Below are 14,017 nucleotides of genomic sequence, written 5' to 3' on the forward strand. Positions count from 1 at the left end.
TGAAAAGAATTTAAACAGGAAACGGCAAAATATTTTGGGAAAATTTAAAATGTTGCTAATAATGAAAAATATACATATATCACATTTTGCTGTAACTTTCTTCTCTTTAGTTTAATGCAATTAGCATGAAATAAAATGAATCATTTATATAACATGGCTTTCTGTAATTAAGTCAACACGTGAAAATAGCATGCTAATGATAAGATCCAATTAATCAATTTGCTTCTTTCTGTTTTAAAGCAAAATGTGAATACGGGTCATGTAATGGGCAATCTCTAATACTATGTATCATTAAGCATTCAAGTTTAATCAACGAAAAGTCATTAACACAACAACATTCCAGGGAGCTAACTATGCAATTTGAATCAAAATAAAACGTTTGAGCCAAGGCCATATCGAAATGGAAGTTATTAAGTGCTTTATTCTGTAGTTGTACTTTTAACTTAAAACTACATATAGTAAATGTAAGTTCAACAGAGTTATTAGGTTTTTAATTTGGGTTGACAGCTTCACGCAATAGACAAGATAGACAGTTCAACAAGGTTGACAGGGCGTCAGGTTGACGAGGTCGGCAGGTTTTCTCCAATCTAAACACACACGCACACACACACACACACACACACACACACACACACACAAATTAGTGGATTAGTGGATGTGGAAACATTCTGAAAAGAAAACTTGCATTCATGAGAAATTTCAACTGCTCCATTCGCCGCTAATTAATATGCTGTTTCATATAATACCTCCAACCTGAATTCAATATGTGTTTCTATATAAACTGAACTATGTGTTACGTTTAATCTCTTCGTACGTCTAATCAAAGCTGTTTCAGATCGTTCAGCACGACAATTATTTTGCGTTACATATACTGAAATCTTTGATGTTCATCATGATTGTACATTGTAAATTCAATAAACCCAGTGTAACATACATGTACACACCACACCGATGTGTGTTCACATGCATACAAGACATGGAGTCCTAACCTTTTCTTCATTTTTGTTTAAACTTAGTTAAATTTTGCTGAATAGGATAAAAGTAAATCCAATCTAAAAGAAATCCCTTAAGATGCATAAAACACAACCAAGAAAAAAAAAGAACAGACTCCGTTTGAAAAAGAAATTATAAAACTCCAAACAGCACCCCAAGCATTCGCTTAAAATCTGTTAAAATTTACATTGAATGGTATCTATGATTTCACAGGACCAGAAAAAAAAAACAAGTGAACACAGAGCTCAAGTACGAGGAAACATTTACGACTTTATGTACGTCTTGTTTATCGTTTGATAGTGTAATCTTTAAAAATTGTATCAAATGTACACTTTTCTAATTCTTGGAAGCAAGATAAGTCGAAACATCATGTTTTCATTCGTTGAAGCTTCCATATATTATAAAGGATTTGTAAGTTAAGCTAAGCAGATGTTTTAACACCAGAATTTTGTAGGATCTGTGCTAACGCTACATGTTATTTGTAATTACTTTGAAAGCAATACTATTGTAACAGAAATATACAATAGAAAGCACACTTGCATGTCTTTGTGCATTTTAATCTTTTTAATGGTGTTTCTTTTATTGTGTTTTTTTCGAGTTACAATATGTAAGTTGTTAAATATTTTCATATCTTAAAATATGCCCAGTCGCATTTAAGTAATGTTTTGGATTTCTTTAAATCTTAGATGAAAAGTGATAAATGTCATAAAATATATCTAAAACGCGATTGAAAATCTTTATTGCAATGTTTGTAATTAGACGTTTAAGATGGCATAAAACTGTTTACGCAATTTTAGTCCATCAAATTTTTAAATGTCTGTATGTTTTTATTACATTTCAGAAGGTATTTAAAGCTACGCATTTTGGAGGAAAAGTATTTTATGATCGTATTTAAAGTTACAGCATTGACTTTCGTCTTTTACTTCACTTAAAGTGATAATTATCCTACTCGCTTTACAAGAAGCACATTCATATACTTATGCTACAATGAAGTCAAAGTATGGGCGATACAAAAGTATTTGTTTTGTATATACGACATTCTTGATAACCTTATGAAATATTCATGTAAAGATAGATAGTTGTATCTGCTGATAATTCTTTTAAATTTAGTTTCATTCTTGTTTTAGTATTTTCCATTGAGTTTCCTGGTCCTTGCCGCGTTACCAGAATGATTTCGCAAAATTATGGACAAGTTACAATCTTGTTGTTATTCAGACGTACTAAACAGAAACTGGACACAAAGCTGATAGGTCTATTACTTTCCATTGTTTCCTGTGACATGTTCTGGTCACTACCAGCCACAATTTTTGTCAGTAATACATGTAAACTAAATATTAGTCCTTATTTCTGCCTTTTTATACGCCCGTGAAATGGGACATATAAATTAAATGCAGTCAACTGCGGCCGGCGTTCATTAAAGTTGTCCCCTCTCTATCTTCAGCAATTCTTATCCAATGTTCATGAAACTTGATCACAAAGATTTTTGTCATAATATCTCGGCCAAGTTTGATAACTAGCAGGATAGTCCCAGAAGCTCTGGAGTTATGGTCATTGAATTACTAAAATTTTTGTGAAAATTGACAGTGTTGCTCTCTTACTGGAGTGGTTCTTATTCAATGTTCAGCAAACTGGGTCACAATGTTCATGGGCATATTGCCTTTGTCATGTTCGATAACCATTCGGATATTTTCATTCTTTTTTTTAGTTAGGGCCCTTGAAATGTTCAAAGTTGTGACAATTGGCAGTGTCGAATCAAACACTTAAGCATCTTTTATCCAATGTTCACCCGATTTAGTCAAAATGTGTATCGGCATATTGTCTTGGTCAAGTTCAATTACCAGGTGGATAATTTTTGTTACTCTTATTGACTTTGATTAGACGAAACTTCGGAAATTGACAACCAGTCTGCTAAATAAGTAGAGAATTTTAAAAGTAATTTGCTGTGAAATGCGTATATAGTTACAGTTAGTCGTATTTGTTGTAGATCTATTGCCTCCTGCTAATATTAATACGTAGAAAGTGACCAAGGACCAGAAGAGGATATCATGAAAGAACAAATTTTCATTGCACTCAGTCTTGTACTCACCTATACTAGAATCACCGATGGAGGTAAGACCCCATTTCAAATTAAATTTTACAGGAACGGAGTAAAATGGACATTCCTTCTGGGAAGGGTCTTTTGAGTTTATATCAAGTGTGTATGTGTGCTAGTCGTGTCCGCGTCCACGTGCTGTGGGTTGCGCTTTTGGGAGGCTGCGTTTTGGAACATGGCTTTACTATTTCATTTTCAATCTTGGTTTAAAAAGAAATATAGTAATTGCATATTACGTTATCAAGTTAAGATTGAAAATCAAAGCACACTGTGCTAGCAAGTTCTACGCTATATTTGTTGATTTAACACTAGTGAAGTTTGTAAAACATATAACAATAACAGTATATGTAGACGTTCCTATAAATTTCATTCTTTATCACAGCTGCATGTGGTCATAGATTCTACCATCCAGACTGGGAAATTTGCTAAAACGGTGTCTTAAGCGATAGAGGATCCAGCACATCGTGTTGTGGGACTAAACCATATGACTCCGATTGGGAAATTTGCTGCAACGGAGTCTTAAGCGATAGAGGATCCAGCACATCGTGTTGTGGGACTCAACCATACGACTACAATTTTGACATTTGCTGCAACGGAGTCTTAAGCGATAGAGGATCCAGCACATCGTGTTGTGGGACTAAACCATATGACTCCGATTGGGAAATTTGCTGCAACGGAGTCTTAAGCGATAGAGGATCCAGCACATCGTGTTGTGGGACTCAACCATACGACCCCAATTGGAAGCATTGCTGCAATGGGGTTCTTTGCTCCTAAACTCCATATGTATTATATTGATACCGCTGATCGAATTATACAACACGACGTTTTTAATTGCCCAATTTTATTGTAAGTAGCTAATAAAAAAGAATACTAAAGGTAAATTATTGATCATTTTGGTAAAAGAATCGTGTAAGACAAGTTTTTCCTGCAGCCAGTGAAAACACAGAAATCTCCTGTAGGTGTAACCTACCGTGAACGGGACTTTTGTTCGAATATATGTAAATTTTGAGAGATGTGGATTTAATACTCGCACAAAAACTGAAAGAATATGGAGTAATGGTAATTTTGTTCTGCGATACGACAAAATAAATCAGCGACATGTATTATAACATTTAATTACCCTATGTTTGTGGCTCTGGGTTCACTTTAAATTTAAAATTCCTGTCATACACGTATGCGGTTCTATGTGGGTGACCATCCATGTTTGAAATAATGTCTTAGGGCCACTAGGGGTCTTGCTTTATCACCAAAGACTAGATCTAAAGTTGTATATAACTGAAAATGTAAAAAAAAGGAGAAAACAACAAATAAACCAAATTAACAAGACTGTATAACAACCTTTTAGTTTTACACGAAAAAAAAAGCATCTTAAAGTAATGAAAGTTTAAATTTCCCGTACCATGGATGCCGCTAGAGTTGTCTTCGATTGCATATTTTCAATAGAATTTAACATCCAAATTTTCGGAACCTTGTTCACATGAGATTTATCACTGTTATTAATCTGATAATTAACAGGAAAAGTTAACACAGTGATTTATTTTACCATCTGATAATGTCTTCATAGCTGTTTAAAATTGATTGAACTTTAAATACTGTAAACATGTTCACGCATATTTACCGCTAATAAATATAACTTATACTAGTAATATGCTTACAATGGTCCAAACAAAATGTTTTGCGAATAATTTTGGGAAATTGCCGTATATTTAGCAATTAGGCACATTGTGTACACATCATGTATATAAGGATAATCAAGGAAAAATGTCAAATAGGAAAAGCTACATTCAAAGAATTTTGTTCGTGCATCTCATACCTAAACCAGTATTGTTTTATACTGACTAGAAAAATGGATTAATACAGTAACAAGATGTATTTCTCGTGGTTTTTCCAGACAACAAAGAAAATCTCAGAAATGTAAGGCATTTTATACCATTAAATGAAGTATTATTCTATAAAAAGTAATTACATTCAGGCTAAACCTTCTTCTTGTCATTCAAAAGCCAGATAAAACTTATTTAAGATACTTATTTAGATGAAATGAGCATTAGGATGTGCCTACACAAATAAATTGCAAACAATGTCTCCAGTTACATGATATCTATCATTTCAAAAAGCATCATATAAATCCTATATGCAAACCACCGATTAGTGATTTTAAAACTGTTATTGTCCAAAATAAGACACAGATATAAATAAAAGCATTCGTAAAACTTCGGTGATTTGTTCGTTCGTCCGCCACTCCACCGTTACTAGCTCTATATCTAATTGCATTTTATAACTTTTCTGAAAAAAAAACGAAAAAATAACTTTTGTGCATCTGTTCTTCACTAGCATCCATGGAAACTTATTCAGATTTAACATTTTACTTATTAATAATACGAAATATGCATAAAAGGTCTAACCATTTATGTCCCCCACCAATCCACACAGTGTCTTCCTATCCCTATCCCCAACGACCCTTCCTGCACAGTCACATCCCACATACAATAAATTTTACTCCGAAATGCTAAAGACCTCCTCAAAAACGACTCTTTTACGCATACATTCGTCCGCTTCGGTACTTTATCAAAACTCTGATAAATGAGAATGTAAAATACCAAGACTTGAAAAAACGTATGTAGAAAAATACCTAAAATTACATGTGAGCAGGTGGGATAGTAATGCAATATAACTAAGAAAGTTATTTAATGACCCCGTAATAAGTATAATATGACGATATAGGACTTGAATATCAAAACGGAGAGAAGATGTGTAGGTAGTCAGGTAGAGCATCGGAATGGTATTCCGAAGATCCAGGTTCGAGTCCCGGTCTGGCAACACGTTTTCTCACCCTTTGACATTTGTCGCCCAACGTTGGGTCGCAACGGCATAATATTCGTAAGTCTCCGACGCCTGCAATTGTACCCGCTGAAATTCGAGGACTAATTTCAAAATGGTGAAATTGCTTTTTAAAAATATGTCTAATTATCAGGATTACTTTCTAATTCCAAATATTAGCAAAGTTGTCATGTTTACTACCTCTACTTGTTTAGGTATCTGCCGCTGACTTGTCTGACCGATTATGTTGATAGTAATGTTAAGCCAAAACGGATGACCATGATTAAATATAACCCATGAAGCTGATAACGCCGTGTGTCGTCATATAATGTTATATTTACCTACTAATCCTACTAATAAGATGAAAAACGTTTTTTGCAAAAGATGACTTATTTGAACTAATCTCATATTTATCGCAGAAGATGTAATGATTAAAATATAACTTCGGTCGCCGAGTTGTCTATTTTGTTCACTCCTTTCATTGAAGTATTACATGGTGTTGTAAATAAAATGTATTTTAACATGTTTAATGAAGAAAAATGGATAATATCTACATGTAACTTTTAACACAATTTTGTTGTAAGATTGCGCAGTTATCAATATCCCATACTTAATTATCAGAAGCAATTAGTCAGTCTAACTACTAGCTGATGTACAGATATCGAAGGCGACGGTAGCAAAATAATAATCTTTATAACTGTAAAATCTGAATTTTACTGAAACTGAAACACAATGACATTACGACTTCACATTGTACAAACTTGGTCCGTTTATTTCGCTTAGCCAGATGCATAACTTCTGCCATATGACTGAAAATAAATGTGCTTTAGTGTGCGAGTACTTCATCTTCTCTATTACGTGATTCTTTCTATTATCCATGATGTTATGAATACAGTTCAGCAATTTTACAATTAATCTACACGTGTAAGAAGCAAATGTTAAAACATATTGATATACGCTTCTTCGTAGGTTTGCAATCCATATGCAAACAAAACGTCTTAGTACTGTTTGCCTATTCTGTATCAATACAAATAAATCCTTTCTTGGAGTTCTAATGAATTGATATTATATCATATATTAAATAAGCAGACGCTTGGCAGTAACAGTTAATCATGATCTTTCTGGATTCATAAATATCGATAAAGGATTGAAGAACTGTTTGTTATAGATAGAGGACTTACTGTTACATCAATACAAAAAGATATATACTACAATACTCCCGTTACATTTCTTTAAATTTCCATTTTTTTGAGTCAAATTGAATAAGCCGTAGGTCTTTTGTTAGATTCACTTGCTTTTGGCAGTGTAAAAAATAGTTGAGAGCGTACAAAACCGAATTCAATGCTTCTGTCGTTTGATAATGACTAATATTTTCCGTCGGTGATCAAATACTTCCTTTGTGGTATGTCTCCGTTTTAACGTCTCATAAAGCAATTTATTTACAACCTATATATTTTCCGTTTACAATATTTTGTATCATCTTCAGCTTGGTGTTTTCTGTACCCGTATCACACTAGTAGTTTTATTTGATAAACTCTACTTTGACATCTTTTACATTTGCAATTGAAAATAAGACGAGCATTTATTATCATAGTCTTGGTGTGTTTAGAATCTATATCGCCCATTTCTTGCTGGGTAAGTACTTTAAGGAAAGTTACATCATTGTGTTGATCTGGGTATCATGCCACGTTTCACATCACCCTTGTCCTTCAGACTCAAAGCGAAACGAAATGAAACAAAACTAACTTGACGTGATACAAACGCCCATGTTAATTCATACATGAGATACTAAGCTACTAGCTCACATATTGCTGAATATTCTTGATATTCCCTTATCTTTATGGTTTAACATGCAACACATTTTCCTTAACAGAGATAGTATCAAAGAAATAAAAGACAATATCAAATTATGAACATATCCAAAAGTTATGTTACAGCAAACGATCGAAACGTACAATAAATGTATCTCACACAAACCGATATAATAATTACAATCGTAAAAGATGTTTGGAATGTTTTAGTTATTTCATTTTATCAAAAAGCTTGGTAAAGGTCGCAGATATTATCAAATATGAAAAGGTTAATGCCAGATTTCTAGGAGGTTGACATATATACGTATATTAATGTTTCACAAATCTACGGGTATATTTGAGATAATTTTACAAACTCTTAAAATGGCAACGAACACTTCTACTTACAGTTTGTAACATGTTCTTGTTATTCATCTTTTATACAAATTTTAAAAAATAAATTTCATGATATTTTACTGGCAATACTGTCATGTCTCATAAAGCAATAATGAACGTCAACGTTACTATTGGCCTGTTAACAAAATAAGAAAGACATAAAACATCGACATAATGTTTACTTTAAATATGGATTTAGGAGGCCACCGAATGTCTGTTTATTACAATGTTGCGCATTCGATGCAAAATGTCCACAAATGTTCTGTTATCAGAACAACACGCAGAACTCATGTTTCAGGGACACCGACTCAAGGTCAAGGTCACGGTTCAAGATCATAGGATTTCGTGCCTTCTCCGCAGGTCCCAAACCCGTTTAAGGATTTCCTTTAAACTTTGGTCAAATGCTCAAATCATCAAGACGACATGTTCTATGTTCTAGACACACTGGTACAAGGTCAAGGTCTACATAGAAGGGAGCATTGGAATTTCGTTTCCGTTCCATAAGTCCTAGCCTACTGAAGTTTTTTCATGAAACTTGGCTCAAATTATCACCTTATTGTGACAACATGCAGAACCTTTAGGTAAAATCTTACCATGGAACCTGGCATTAACAACAGTTAATTTTCGGATGGTAATATTAGCTGGTAAGGGACATTGTATTGCATGACAATACTTTATTCACTTGTTTGTGACTATTTCAAAGATCACTGCCACAGGAATCACTCAATACGTAAAGAGTGTTTAGAGTTTTCATAATTCGCCGGATGAAGTGAAGCACATTTGTTGTTTTAAAGTACACTAGTTCCGAGGTCAAGGGCACAAGGTAATGACGGTCAAATCCTTCTATTTGATTATAGGTCAAAGTTTAGCTAGGATCCGTGGATGAGTAGTTGTAAATTTTACGGCATGATTTTAGTGGTTTATTTATTCAAAGGTCAAGTCAAATCCCCCCACCCCACACACAAGAAAAAAATCCCACTGCCCCGCAAAACTATTTTCTTGACAAGATGTTCCCTTTTGACTTTTACCCCTCTCCCCCCAAATATGCATTGAAATTTGTCGTTCTGCTATTCTGATGGAGTTTTTCTGCTATTCTGCTGCAATTATTCTGCTATTCTGCTAACTTCACACAGACCCTCTGTTGAGCCGTAATTTTCACACACGAATTCGTCACTTGTGTGAAACATTCGTACGAATTCCTCACATATGTATGACAAATTTGTTAAAATCTCGTTGGTACTAAGAGGTTGTTAAAAAATGAGGCTCGAAAATTTCGCAATACCTACTTGTGACATATTCGTACGTATTTGTCACGCAATGTGTGATTCGTACGAAATGTCCACACGTGTGACGAATTCGTTTGTGTGAACGATACGGTTCAATAAGGCTATATAGAAATGGAATTTATCTATTATATTATTCGATTCGTTCTGTATTTGTACTTTTAACTTAAAACTACATAATAGTAAATTAAGTTCAACAGAGTTATCACGTTTTAAGTTGGGTTGACATCTTCACGTAATAGATAAAATAGACGGTTCAACAGGGTTGACAGGTCGACAGGTTGACGAGGTCGGCAGGTTTTCTGCAAAGATCCAAAATCATGAAATATTAAAAGAAAACTTGCATTCATGATACCGTACTAAAATTTAGAGCTTTATTATTGATAAAAGAAATTTCAACTGCTCCACTCGTGGATAATTACAATATTCAGTATGTGTTTCTGTATAAACTGAGCTATGTGTCAGGTTTAATCTCTTCGTACATTCAATCAGTTTAAAGCTGTTTCAGATCGTTCGAAGCACAACAATTATGTTGTTTTAACGTTACATATACTGAAGTCTTTGATACAAAGTTCATCATTGTACATTGTAAATTCGTAAAACCCAGTGTAACATACATGTACACACCAAACCGATGCATGTACATATTCATATAAGACGAGGAATTCCAGTATTTTGTCCAGCTTCCTTGAATTTCCCTGAATAATTTAAAGGGTAAATCTAATCTATAAGAAAGCTATAATTTAGAAGCAAAAAGCACAATCAAGAACAATACGAACAGACCCGTTTTGAAAGGAACTGTTATTGAGAGCTTATAAAACACGACAAATATGAAGCACTCAAAGCATTCACTTAAAATCTGTTATAAATTTATATTGAATCGAATCTGTGATCTTATAGGTCCAGAAAAAAAAACAAGTAAACACAGAGTTCAAGTACGAGGAAACATTTACGAATTGAAGTACGTCTTGTTTATCGTGTGACAGTTTTATCTATAAAAGTTGTATAAACAACACACTTTTCTTATTATTTTACTAACGTTCTAGGAAGCAAGATAAGAGGAAACCAGGGTGTAAGTTCATCTTGTTCATTGGTTGAAATCTCTATAAATAGGAAATAGGGTCTGTGAGTAAAGCAAAGAGTAATCTTTTAAGCAGATGTTCTAACACCTGGACTTCGTATAAGCTGTGCTATTTGTAAGTACTTTTAAAGCAACAACGATAGAACGCTGATAATTCACAATACGCATACGTGTAAGTTTTTAAATCGTGCTTTATTCGAGTTACAATCTGTTCGATGTAAGTTCTTGAACTATCTTTTATAAAATCATATTAAATTGTGCTCAAAGTTCAGTTATGTCGTGGATTTGTTTAAAACGTGAGGAATGTCATAAAATGTATCATAACTTTATATAGCAACGTTTGTATTTGTAGGGATAACGCTTTTTTTGTGTTATAATGTCTATAAAATCCCAAGGGACTGGTTGGTGCCCGATCCCGTAGGGCGAGGATACCAACGTATCCCTAGGGATTCTGAAGATGCTATAACATGAAATGAACATGCGCTGAGTAAAACACTAAAAATTACTAAATGAATACATTATCCCTTAACGTCATTAACTTCGCATGAAATGCGCGGGAATATATGACTTGTTTTGTTGTTGTTTATTTTTTTCACATTGACGCTATTTCCAATTGAATTATCCGTTTTGGGGCCGTAATACGTTTACGCTTTGCCACGGAACGCGTATATATGAAAAGGTGTTTTAACAGCACTTAAGCGCGAGAATCTCTCTCTCTGTTAAGGTAGTTCTGGACGTTTGATAAGTCGGAAGTGATGGAGTAACGTCATTTGTCCGGAAAACGTAGCGTAAAGCCTGGATTCGGCGAACGGAAATGAAAATCATTTTATGAATTAATGGCAACCTGTGAGTAAATTTATAACGATGGCACTATTATTACATTTCTAAAGTCACAATATGATATTAAGACATATGACGCGTTAAATAATTCAAAATAATGTCTTAAAATTAGCGTGAAATATCCGGTTGACTTTAATCATGGTCAAATATCTCAAACATAAGCACTCGGACCTATACATTTTATTTCGCCACGTTATAGGCCATATGTGTCTTGAGAGGTAAGAGAAGTTTCATCAAAATCTACATTGTAAAAAAAGGTTTTATTCGCGAAATTGTTGTAAAAGTTATGATTTTCTCATAGACTCCCATTATGAAAAATTGCATGAGGTCCAAAGTTTTAAAACCAGTCTAGCAAAAAATCAAGTACATGACCCTATCTCTTTTATTTGCTGAATTTCCTAAATACATTCTGAAGTTTTGAAAAATCAGAGTTTAATCAATTTCTACATTGTAGAAAAAATTTCGATCCAAACGTGCAGAACTTACTTAGAACACAATTTCTCTCCTGTTAAAACACCCCCGAAAAGTGACAAGAGCAGCAGTTTTGTGCTAGAAAAGGTGTTTATGATGACGTGTAAAGCATTATGCAATTTTAGTCCATAAAATCTTCAATTGTTCATTGAACAGATATATGAACTTACGTTTTGGAAAATTCTTTTATGACCGTATCTAAACTTACAACTTGGCTGGTCTTTTCTTCCCTACCCCACTTAAAGTGATCACTATTCCATTTGCTTTACAAGAAGCACATGAATACATGTATTTAGATTCTAAATGAAAACACCAAAATGAAGTATTTGTTTTGCATATACAACTTTCTAAACAAACAATTTTATGAAATATTAACATATAGATTGAACGTTTTATCTGCTAACATTGCGACAGTAATGATTCTCTGCAGACACTTAAATTTAGTTTTCATCGTGTTTTAGTGTCCTTGGTCTGGTATGATTACCCGTATGATTTTGCAATCTTATGGACAGGTTATAAAAAATAATGTTCTTTTAGTTGGATAATTCAATGTACTGAACAGAAATTGTAAACAATGCCGACTAAACTGTATTGCTAATGATAAGTTCACGAGTGTTTCCATTACTGGATCTTTGTTCTTATTTCTGTCTCTTTCTACGCCCGTGAAATGGGACGTATTATGCGATCACCTGCAGTAGGGGTGGGGGGATTCGTTAACCAAAAGGATTGTCCTAAAGGCTCTGGAGTCATGGTCCTTGTGAACATTTACAGTGTTATTCATTTACTGGAGTGGTTCTCAAACATGGGTCACAATGTTTGTGGGCATATTGTCTTGGTGAAATTCAATATATTACTTGAAGCAGTTCTTATCCAATGTTCACCGAATTTGGTCAAAATATTTATGGACATGTTGCTTTGGTCAAGTTCAATCAGTCTTCTTAACAAGCGTATAATGTGACAGTTTGCCACATTTGTTGTAGATCTGTTACCTCTGGTAAATACTAATACACAGAAAGTGACAAGGATCAGAAGAGGATACCATGAAACACATTTTCATTGCACTCAGTTTTGTACTCACCTATACTAGAATCACCGATGGAGGTAAGATTCCATTTAAAATAAAATATTTTAGGAACAGAATAAAATGGGCATGCCGCAAAGGAAGAGTCATTTGTGTTCATGTTATGTGTGTGCGTGTATTTGTACGTGTGCTATTCGTGTGTGCGTGTTTGGAACGTGGATTTACTTGTTCATTTTCATCCTTTGTTTTTAAAACATTCAGAATTAGTAATTGCATATGTTATCAAGTATAAATTGAAAATTAAAGCACTCTGTTAGTAAGTTCTACGCTATATTTGTTGATAAAACACCAGTGCAGTCTGTAAAATATATAATAAAAATAATAGGTATATGCCCATAAGAATTTCGTTCTTTATCAATAGCTGCATGTGGTCATAGATATTATGATCCAACCTGGGACATTTGCTGCAACGGAGTCTTAAGCAGTAAAGGATCCAAGACAATGTGTTGTGGGACTCAGCCATACGACCACGATTGGGACATTTGCTGCAACGGAGTCTTAAGCAATAAAGGATCCAGGACATCGTGTTGTGGGACTAAACCATATGTCTACAATTTTGACATTTGTTGCAACGGAGTCTTAAGCAATAAAGGATTCAGGACATCGTGTTGTGGGACTCAACCATACGGCCCCAATTGGGAGCAATGGGGTACTCTGCTCCTAAACTCCATATATATTATAATGATACCGCTGATCGAACTATACAACACATCGTTTTTAATTGTTGAATTTTATTCTAAATAGCTAATAAATTTTAAAGCTGTTTTACACTACTGTATAAAAGGAGGTAAAAAGTAAATACAATAGGAAAATTATTGATTGTTTTAGTAAAAGTCTCGTGTGAGACAAGTTTTTCTTGCAGCCGTTGGAAACACCGAAGACTCCTGTCAAGTGTAACTTAGCTTGTGATGTGGACTTTTGTTCAAATTTATTTTAGTTTTGAGAGATCTGGATTTAATACTGGTACGAAAGCTGAAAGAATATGGAGCAATGTGGTTATTTTTTAAAAGAAGGTATGTTGCTCGGTGCCTTGAGCCTTACTCTTAAGTATACTATTGGGTAAGATTGAATCTTCTTCGTAAATGTCTGTATTTGACATTTTATAAGAGGAGATGGAATTCGTTGCGTTTTGATAAGCATGTACGGGGACTTTCATTGAAACAGATTTTGCTT

At 34.0% G+C, this 14,017-nt stretch overlaps 1 protein-coding gene across 1 annotated transcript; it reads left to right on the top strand.

Annotated features, from left to right (window-relative positions):
• The first annotated feature begins 3,023 nt into the window (after window positions 1-3,023).
• Window positions 3,024-13,603, top strand: LOC123565597 (galaxin-like). The gene is made up of 2 exons (XM_053550396.1): window positions 3,024-3,102; window positions 13,206-13,603. The coding sequence occupies exons 1-2, from the start codon at window positions 3,039-3,041 to the stop codon at window positions 13,586-13,588; spliced, it is 447 nt and encodes a 148-aa protein (XP_053406371.1). The 5' UTR covers window positions 3,024-3,038; the 3' UTR covers window positions 13,589-13,603.
• The last annotated feature ends 414 nt before the right edge of the window (window positions 13,604-14,017 follow it).

Source organism: Mercenaria mercenaria, chromosome 8 (assembly GCF_021730395.1).
Source record: "Mercenaria mercenaria strain notata chromosome 8, MADL_Memer_1, whole genome shotgun sequence".
Classification (NCBI taxonomy): Eukaryota; Metazoa; Mollusca; class Bivalvia; order Venerida; family Veneridae; genus Mercenaria; species Mercenaria mercenaria.

Coding starts and splice junctions, on each gene's coding strand:
- LOC123565597 (XM_053550396.1), top strand. CDS start 3,039: ATGAAAGAACAAATTTTCATTGCACTCAGTCTTGTACTCACCTATACT. Junction 3,103..13,205: donor TACTAGAATCACCGATGGAG/GTAAGACCCCAT, acceptor CTTTATCAATAG/CTGCATGTGGTCATAGATAT.